The 10,256-nt window shown below is 40.9% G+C and overlaps 1 protein-coding gene across 1 annotated transcript; it reads right to left on the reverse strand.

Moving 5' to 3' along the window:
• Positions 1-221: 221 nt before the first annotated feature.
• LOC104520830 (glycerol-3-phosphate dehydrogenase [NAD(+)], cytoplasmic) lies at positions 222-8,741 on the reverse strand. The gene is made up of 7 exons (XM_010162634.1): positions 8,569-8,741; positions 6,814-6,954; positions 5,464-5,602; positions 3,612-3,724; positions 1,923-2,156; positions 1,666-1,772; positions 222-318 (listed from the first exon to the last, which is right to left on the reverse strand). Exons 1-7 carry the CDS (start codon positions 8,674-8,676, stop codon positions 222-224), a joined length of 939 nt encoding a protein of 312 aa, XP_010160936.1. The 5' UTR covers positions 8,677-8,741.
• Positions 8,742-10,256: the final 1,515 nt, after the last annotated feature.

Below are 10,256 nucleotides of genomic sequence, written 5' to 3' on the forward strand. Positions count from 1 at the left end.
AAATCAAATCCTGTTAAATTGTACATTCGTTTCCTGTTCCTTGGGTATAATGGTGAAATTAAAGGCAGATTTTTTACCCCCAGAACGAGGATACTGAAATACATTCTCTGTTGGTTTTACAGCAAGTGTTTTCACACAGCCTGTTGCTCTACTTTATTTGCTGTGGGGCGGACAGGAGCCTGGGGAAGATGAGAACGTGATGAGGTGAGGAGAGGGGATCCCTAAATGTGCTCCGGGTGGTTCTGCAGGCACATGATAAAATCCTGGATCGATTGCCCCTCGTAGCAGATCTTGTAGATGGTTGTAAATAATGGAAACCTGAAAGAAGCACATGACAATAGTTTCTAAAGTTTATATAAACATCTTCATTCCATTTATAATGAAAAAACCCCTTTTTTTTATGTTACATTAAAAGAAAAATGGAAAACTTTTTTTTTTTTTGTCTTCACAATATAGTTTTAACTTGGAGGTACCTTTACTGGAAGACTATAAATGACCAGTATAAAAGCAAAGCAGTAGCAATGAAATTAGGGCGATTAAGAGGAGCTAGGAGCAATTTAGGGGGGTGACAGCAGAGAGGAGCTGTTTTGGAGCTAAAATTCCTATCCAGTGTTTTAATTTACTGAAAAAAGATCTTGATTTGCATATCCCCATTTTCCTCCTGTATGCAAAATGCATATATTATTTGTATTCATTACTGATATCTGAAAGGTTAAAAAGAATGAAAATGTCTAATGATTTTCTCTTCCTAGCTTAAAGGGTTCTTTTTCTTTTGTAAGCTGTCTCAGTCATTATGTGGTAAAAAATGAGTCCACTGAATGACTTGGAGCTCAGTGTGTAACTAAGTGTAATTATAGGGATACTTATTAGATCAAGCTTTGAATTAAAGTTCATGTCCTGTCAAACTGAACTTTTCTTTTCTGTCTCTCATTTTTGAAAGATAATGCCACTCAAATCTTCTGTATCTGTTACAGTGGTAATAGGGTTGGGTTTTTTTAAGTATTCATGTAGCGGTGCTTGACCTCTCAGTACTGCTGATGTATGAGAGGGAATGGGATGGAGGGACGTTTAGCTCTTCTGTTGTGTGAGCTGAGACAAAGGTTTCAAATTATAGATAATCTGACATTACCCCAAACAACTAGAAGTACTTTTTATCTCAGCATTATTTGTGGCACTAAAGCATGGATATCAGCACATATTACCTATTCAATGCATATCAGATTTTTGGTTTAGGAGTCTGCTCCTGAATTTTATACTGAGATAACCTAGTTAATGTTTGCACTGAGAGCGGTGTTGCTGCAAGCTGTAATGGCAACATCCTGGGACCAAGAAACCCTTTGACCCATAGACCCTGTTTGCAAGCTGGCTCTGTGTATGACCTTCAGTCTTGGTTAGGGGGATGGAGATGTCTGGGTAGCTCCTTTGGATTATTTGTTTGTTGGTTTCCAATGTGTCTGTGGCTTGTTTCTTCTAATGGTTTAGCCTTCATCCCATTCTACTGACTATGGCAATGAGGAGTCAGACAAAGCTGAGCTCTAACAGTGGCCCAAGATGTAGAAAGCAGTTGTTGCAGAAATTAAGAAGATAATTAAACACAAGTACCATTATGAATCACTGATTATTTGTTGTTGATTCCATTGGTTTTTTTTAAATCAAAGCACTTACTTGTCAAGCATATTTTTCTGTTTCAGAATCTTGTAGACTTCAGCTGAGGTCTGAGGACCTTGCAGCTTTTGTCCATTCAGCATCTCATTTTCCAGTTCCTCGATGGACTAGAAGAAAGGAGACCGATTACTTGGATCAGAGGGGATACCGCTGCGATACCAGCAGTTATCAAGAAGGTAAACATCTAAGGCTGCCTTTGTAAAACACAGAAGGACTTCTTCATGTGTTAGTGTGAAATATTTCAAAATGCCCCTTACTTTCCCTGTGCGAGCAAAGGCTTCTGCTACTCTCCTGTTGCGTCCCCCGTAGCAGGTAGTGATGAGATCAGCGACCCCGCAGCTTTCCAGAAAAGTGGCTATTGATACCGGTCCCCTGCAGAACATCTTGGCAAAGGCCACCATCTCCATGAGGCCCAAACGTATAACTGCTGCCTTGGTATTATCACCAAAATCCAGTCCGTCACAGAAGCCGGCTCCCACTGCTACGATGTTCTGAAAAGAGTTCAGTGCAAAATACAGAGGAGGAGAGGAAACGGCCAGACAAGATGTGCAGTTCTTCAGTGTGCACTGAGCTTGAAGAAAATCACACACATCTGTCTTCACCCCCTTCACCAGGAAAGGGTTCAATTTCTAATAACTGTGAGTTTATGTTATGGAGAAGGTAGACATCTAGCTACTGTTGAACAAAATTAGCTGGACTTCTAGAAGATTATTATAAAGTACCCTCTGTTACTCCCATGGGCAACAATCAAAGCAGCTTGTTTAATATAGCACTATTGCAATCACACAGCGTCTATGCAATTCATGGTTTGTTTTTCTGCTAGTTCCAAGTTGGGCTCTAAACAAATCTCTCAGGATCCTAAACATCTTCACAACTCCTCACCATTGTCCTGCACACCCCTCTTCCCACTTCCCAATTCCCAGCCCCTAAAAAAGTCCCTAAATAAGTGTAGTTCACTGTATTTGAGTAATATGCCACCTAGTCCTGCTGTTGAAGTGTTTGCTCCAGACATGCATACGCCCCACTGCAGATTTATTTATTTTTATTTTTATTTTTATTTTTATTTTTATTTTTATTTTTATTTTTATTTTTATTTTTATTTTTATTTTTAGCAAAGGCAATGCCAAAGCAATGATTTTGAGGAGAGCAAAGATTTCCCACAAAGCAGAAACAACCTCTCTGCCCTCTGTGGCTTCCCTCAGTTCCAGTCTGTGGCTGAAAGCAAAATCTAGGGGTACTTGGTTTTCTATGGAAAGAAACTTTTTTTTTGTATGTAAGATTAACAGGACTGATTCTTTCCTAGCTAGTAATCCCTCTTCCCCCAAGGAAAGCTGAATTATTGAAGTACAAATGATTGAATGTATAAAAAAGCACAAAGGATCACAGGCTGGAGTCACTTTCAGCACATCTAAAAGCAATCTCTGAATCTCACTGAAGTGCTCTCTCAGTGGAAACTTGGTGATTTTGGGATTGCTCTGATCCAGTCCAGGATCTTGACATGGGCATCACTGAATGCCACGCAGACATGCTGCCAACACAGAGCATTGCTTCTGATGCAAACTTTCTACCAGGTTACTACTTGAACCATGGAAATAAGTTATTGGTGGGAGCTTCTATATGTAGTAGGAGTCTTTGGTCCACACACCTACAGCATGCAGACAAGAAAGTACAGTGGACTAAATTCTGCCCTCAGAAGCAGAGGTGAGAGGTGCCTCTGGTAAAATAAAGATAAAAATACAGCTATTTTGAAATGTTTTTCCAGCAGTTATATTTTTAAGTAAATTTTCCCTTTTTTTACAAGTTGAAAAGCTGGCACGTGAACGTCTTGTCCGTGCTTACTCAGTCACAGAGTGGCAGGACTCATATTAGACCCTGTGGCTTACGGAAGACTCAGGTGAGGGTAGAATTTGGTCCTAATAAAAACATTTTGGTTTGAAATCACTCACTTTTAAGGCTCCACAAATCTCCACTGTATCAGAGTCGAGTACCACGGTAATCCTGAAGTTAGGGGTCTGCATTAATTCTTTAAAGATCTCCCCTTGTTTTTTGTTCTTGCACCCTGTGGGGAGGAAGGATGAAAGTTGGAGCATTTTTGCAATGTTTCAGAATACACACAATGAACTGAAACCTGAAATAAGGTCCCAGGGACCACTTTAGGTTTTGTGGTCCCAGTAGCTGAGTGTTGCTAAACAAGAGATTTGTGTGACAGCAGTTCCTGCTGCTGGAAGAGGACACATTAACCAGTGTTAAATGTATGTAAGACCATGACACAGGGCATTGACCAAGCATTGCTTAGTGACACTTTAAAGAGCTTAAAAGTAGATAGCCCCTAACACAGCTTTCTGCCTGAGAAAGCTGGTATAACCACAAACCTTGAAAAAGAGAGTATTTACAAATCATTTTGTACAGCACAACCATATAATTGCTGCTTTGAAAATGTAAACCCATGTAATTGCTAAGCATTATTAATGATTAATGCCCAATTTATTCCAAACTACAGGGAGACCCACAGATGATGAACGTTGGCACCGCTGGAACATTTTTGTTTACTGATTCTACAAAGGTCATGTATCATGTCATTGCAGTGCCCGCCCTAGGCATTGGGAGGAAGGGTAGAGGGCCCTCAGCGGTAAGGGGCTGAGGTTTGCCTTTATCCAGAGAGCCCCTGGCCAGCTGGGAAAAGACTTTTCAATTCAGTGCAGTTTCACTTAATTTTTATATTGAAGCAGTTTGGTTTCCTTCAGAGTGAGCTCAGCAGTGAGTTTTACTAGCCTGAGGCACCACACTCTGGTAGCTGTGGGGTTTCTGACCCATCTCATGAGGAAACTTTGGGTTTGCTTCTCATTCTTAACAATAATTGATATTGGGGGATACCCAGGCATTTTGAGGTGGCTGTTTCTGGGATATGTGGCTTTCCATGAGGACAAAAGTAAGGGAAAAGCTCTTTGCACAGTCCTCATCAAACTGGGTCAGCAGAAGTTAAATTCCCCCCAAGAAAATCAATATTGCTCAACTCTCCTAATTGTGTCTCGTCCTATTTGTGCCTAGTTGCTCTGCCAGCAATAAATGCCCAGCTGGTGTGGTTTTCACTGTTACAGTAACTTTTGCAAGGCAAAGGAACAGTATTGCAGCAGCATTTTTTTTTTCCTCTTAGCTATGGAAGGATGTAACTTCAATTTCAACTGACTTTAAAAATCAATGGGTCTTAAAAACTACTGGATGAACTTTCCAAATCAGGTCAGACCCAATTCTGGGAGGATCTGAGGCTAGGTCTTGGCAACCAGTCTGAGCAGGAGGGAGGAACAGAATGTTACTGGGGTGGTTTTTTTTGTTGTTTTATGTGTTTGTTTTTTCCCCCAAACAAATAAATTTGAAGATGGAGAAATACACCTTGGGGAGCATGAGCACATACGAGCTTCTGATTGCACTTCTCTATCTAGACTGTCTAGTAGTATATCAACTGGCAATGTGTTCAGTATTGAGCTGTACAGACACAAAAGGTGGCTCTTGCCAACTCCTACAGAAACAGGATTAAGCTGTAATTTTTGAATGGATTAAATTAGCTGTCAGCACTGAAACCCGCTGTCAGTTTGGATCTGATCCTGCCAGCACCAAACTCCCTGGAAATCACGCTGCCTCCTTGAACGAGCTCAGTGGGCACCGCTCCCACTGCACCACTTGGAAACCACACGGGACCCATCACATCCCCCTGCTTCCTCCCCTGGTTGTCCTTTTGCCTGATCACAGGTGACATTAAACCACAGCTAGCAGCTCTAATTTCCTCTTTGCAATAGTTACCAATGGTGGTTTCACAGAACTTCTCATCAGCCACTTCCTTGGCTATGTTGGCCCCCATAAGCACACTGATTTCTATTTTCAGTTTCTCTCGAATGAGGTCAGATATGAGCTTCAGGCCGTCAGGACCCTCATCGATCCCCTGAATAAAAGAAAGCCAAGTTATTAGAATAGGAAAATGATGGCAGTAGAAGACTGGTAAAGCAGAAGGTGTCCTATTGCCTGCAGCTCTCTGGTTTTAATTGGATCCTGTGTTCACTAGCATTAGCCATTAATAGAAATGCTCTGGGTTTGTACTTTGATAAGTGCAAATTCAAGGCAGGTTCAGGGAGGAGGCAGAGACAGACAAGGTAACTCTCCAAAAGGGCTCACATCCAGCGCTGCTGTCCTGGGGCTCTCTTTGCTGCTGTATTTTTCCTTTGTGTTAAACTCCTGTAGTAGAGAACCAAACTTTTAAATTAAGCCTACAAGCCGTGGCTTTTTTGCAAGATCTGAGTATTAATCCGAGTGCTTCATTGATATTAAGGAGTGTACTGAACTGTTCCGGGAGTTTTTCTAAGCTAAAGAAAGAAGTAAATTTGCAAGAATTTTCTTCCTTTCCCACCCTCCTCTCCTCTGTGTACTGCTGCTTGTGAGATAATGTCCATAGGAGGGGAAAAAAAGGGGGAAGAGCTGGTATTGCAGTCTGAAAACTTGGATTGCATTTCTTTCATTATAGTTTTAAATTGGATATTTCCTGAAATGCAAGCAATAGAAGAAGTAGTAGCCTATATTCCTGTGCTTTGCCTCTGGCTTTTAGTTTGAGATTCTCTTAAAATATAAATTCTTTTGAAAATTATAATCTGGTACCTCTAACTTTAAAAAGAGATTCCCCAGTTCATGCTAGATTGAAATGGCTTCAGTTCTGCAGAATCATTAGTTTTATTGTGCCGTTTTAATGCCACCAAGAACAGCTTTAGCATGTACTTAGAAGAGGCCCTTTGACCCAGTTGCTCTTTCCATTTAAGAGTTAATTGAGGCTGTAGTCTGATGAGTATTTTTTCTGGCAGCAGCACCAGCTTATGCAGCCCTCCCTCTGCCCATTTCCCCCCCTGTGCTGGTCCAAGTGGGAACTGATCCAGGCTAAAGATGGCTGGCAAAGACGGTTACTCTTAGCCCTGCTGGGTTGCCCCATCCTTTTCAGTCCACGGCCACAGCAGAAGGCTGTTAAAACAGAAGGCAAGTTTTAACTCTTGCAGAAAGAAATGCTCATGATTATGCAGAGCACGCAGCTGAGGGCTGGAGCTCCTACCCTTGAGCTGAAGATAGCTATTTACTCCGTACAGATCGAGTCTTGTGGAGACAACAACTTACCTTGATCAGGGAAATCCCAAATGTCCCGGGTTTTATCTGGCCTGCGATCTGCTCGCAGATTCGTCCAATGAATTGATGTGGCAACACAAACACTAAAATATCTGCCCCGTTTGTTGCTTCAACCACGTCTGGTACAGCCACCTGGGACAAGAGCAACAACCGAAGTGAGTCCCTTCCTGCCAGGTAGGAATCCTCACACCTTGCAAGACACCATTGTGCCAAAGACATTGAAGACACGTTGCAAATGTCCTTAATTTTAACTGGCAGTGTGTCGTAGCTGCTAGCTCCTCATGTGAGCAACTGCAGCTCTCAGAAATAGCTGAAATATCCAAAGCAGTGTCACTATTCTAGGTTTGTGGTTTTTTATAGTTTTGCTTTTAATTTGCCTCCCATCCCAGCCCTGTGTGGATAATCTGGGGAAGACAATATACTGTCTAAATTTGCGCCGTCCTGGGAAGCCCCTTTGCCGGTTCAGCTTCTTCAGGTGGTTCCTGAAGATACTGATGGTTCTGCTGGAATGAGTGGTAGCACCTGGGAGCACAGGAATGAAGCAGGGTGGTGAGACAGAGCCTCTTCTGGCAGTCTTTAGTTTCCATAGGTTACCAGCTGAGAGCTACTCAGGAATAAACTATATCACAAAGGCAGAGATTATCATATTTGGGGTGGGATGGGTTGCTTATCTTAAATATATAGTAATTTGACCAAGAGTTAGAAGAATTTACCCAGCATTTGTCTCTCCAAAACATCACAGAGCAATGCAAGGAAAAAATTAGTTGCTTTTTGTTTTTTCTCAGTCAGAGATGGTGTGAGGGTCCCTCCAGGCTTTCCTGCAACCAGCTGATTTCAGCTGGTAAAGCCTCAGACTGTGCTATAGACAGGACGAGGCTGACTTCAACTGATGATGACAAGCCTGTTGATCTGCTAGAGGGTTGTAAAAATAACAGTGACAAGTCAATTGTAACCCAGGAGAACCGTGTGCCAAGTTCAAACCATGGGAGCGCAAATATGCAATAGCAGCACTAAATGGGGTACTAAATATAACGCTCTCCAAGCAAGGAGCCCCACCATGTGCAACGTCTTAACTTCCTTCTAGAGCTGCTTCTGTTCCAGAAACACGGCGCTGCTTTCTTTAATTCACAAAACACTGGCATTTGGCAAAATCTTGAACAGCTAAAAAGCCCCACCTTGCCTTGCTTCAGTAGCAGCACATTATCTAAACCGATTAATTTAGGTAGAGATGCATAACTTGGTATTTGAAATGTTTATGAAAATGAAATACCTTATATTTTTGGTGGATTTCACAGCATTATTAATTACAGCAGTGTATTGCTATCCTGAGATCACCTATGAGCCAACAGCTCATTATCCATCTCCTTGTAAACCACAGCTGTTAGCTGTGCTTTTGATTTCTTCTTTAGAAGAAAGGAGAGCAGTAGCTTTCCCCTTTTTTCCAGAAGATGCTGCAGGTTTTAAATATCTCAGCTCTGAGGAGACAGATCTCTGCCTGCCATTTCTAGAGTGCTGCTGAATTCTGCCAGAGAGGAGGATGGTGTGTTACCAGCGTGTGACATATCAGACAAAGCAGAAGTCACAGAAGTGAGTTATATTCCAGTGAGTTATATGTCAACGTAGAAGTGAGTTAGGTGACAAACCAGAATGAAGCAGGGAATTACTTGCTAGTTTTAATTTTGCCAGATGTTACCTCCCTTATGAAAACTGAAAATATTTCAGTGATTTCTTTTTTTTTCAACTTACCACGTTTTTGGGTAGCTTGTATCCAGGCAGATACTTAACATTTTCATGTTCCTGGTTGATTATTTCTGTGAGTTTTCTTCCATTGATGACCTCTTCAAATACCCACATCTTGACAGTAGGATCAAATCTGTTGGACTTCTGGACATTTTTGCCAATGATTCTTGCTATGGCTGATCCCCTTTAAAAGGAAAAAAAAAAAATTGAAATAACTAATAGGAAACAAATAGTTTTATTGTGAATTGCAAACACAAATTACTTTAAACTTAATAACTCATAAAAGGCCTCTGATATAAAGCTGTTCAGGTGCTTCCCACATTTATCAGAAAGCTTTGTCCACTACCCTCCATCAAAAACTCCTCAGTTTAAAAGCACAGAAAGTAGAACCAGTGACACCACACTGTAATAAGGGATCCAAAGTCATATCAAAGGTTATAGAGCAGCAGTGTGATGTATCATCAACAGCACTAAACATACAGTATCTGGGATTAAAATCTCTCTTGCTCCTCAGATAATTATTTTTTTCTCAAGACCACCAAATGTAAAAGAATCCAGGTGGCAAAGCAGTGCTGAACGATTTTGCTGTGACAGCTTTTGTGGATCTCATCTAAAATAGATGCATCCCACTTTCCTACCAATAACCAAACTGTTGCCATAAGGATTTTATGTAAGAGCTAAAACCTCAGAAATTGTTCTTTTCTTAAAATAAAACCAAACCAAAACAAAACTTCAACCTGATGGTTTCTCTTTATTTATTGTTCTAATTATCACTATAACAGGATCTGTAATAATTGTGGCCCGAGGATATTTTAACCATCCAGTTTACTCTTCTTCAATCGTGCTGAGCATTTTTTAATCTCAATTCAGACAATAATTTTATTTCCCCAGCTGCAGCCTTGCAAACATTCACTTATTTTCTTGGCAAGAGAGAATTAAAAACCCTGCAGAAAATATTGGAAGCATTATTTAAAGCTCTTTAAATTATATGGGGAGGAGGGGTGATTATTTTTACCCTTCTGTTCCCTCTTTCCATTTTAATGCTACTTTAATCTTTCAAGTGCTGGCTATTTTACTACCACAACTGAAAGAGGAACTCCAGTTGCAATGCTCTTGTTCACTTGTAACACACCTGCAGTGAGAAGCATGAACAGGATTTAGCTGTGATATGTTTTCTGGAACCTACAAAGGTCTCGAGTATATCCAAGGTGAAGTCCAGGTGGGTCTGTGCCATCCATGGTTCAAAGGGAAACCACGTTGTAACTGGCTCTCCTTGGCGCAACCGTGTTTTTGATCTAACAGGCTTGTGCAAGGCTGAATTGCTCAATAAGTAATAAAAGAATAAGGGCTTCATCTTAATCTTTAGCTATAAACAAATCCTACTGAGATCAGGTTTCACTTTGCTCGGTGTTTGCTATATTCTGTATCCGGAGCTGCAGTAATGCTTTCTTTCTAAAAAGGGATGATTTGGTGTGGTCCTTTAAAATACATGAGGAAATGTTTTAGGGGTGAACCTTTACTGTAAGAGAAGTATTATCTTTAAAATAACTCATATTCTGGTTCTCTTGCCCTGCTGTCAACACAGAGCACAGTCAAGGTCTGAGCTGAGGATGAATTGTGGCTCAACAAAAGAAATTTGGATTAAGGAGAAAAGGTATTTTTATGGATAATCCTGAGATCTAAATTCATTGTCC

This window comes from Antrostomus carolinensis, unplaced genomic scaffold (genome assembly GCF_000700745.2).
Source record: "Antrostomus carolinensis isolate BGI_N321 unplaced genomic scaffold, ASM70074v2 scaffold11142, whole genome shotgun sequence".
In the NCBI taxonomy this organism is placed as follows: domain Eukaryota; kingdom Metazoa; phylum Chordata; class Aves; order Caprimulgiformes; family Caprimulgidae; genus Antrostomus; species Antrostomus carolinensis.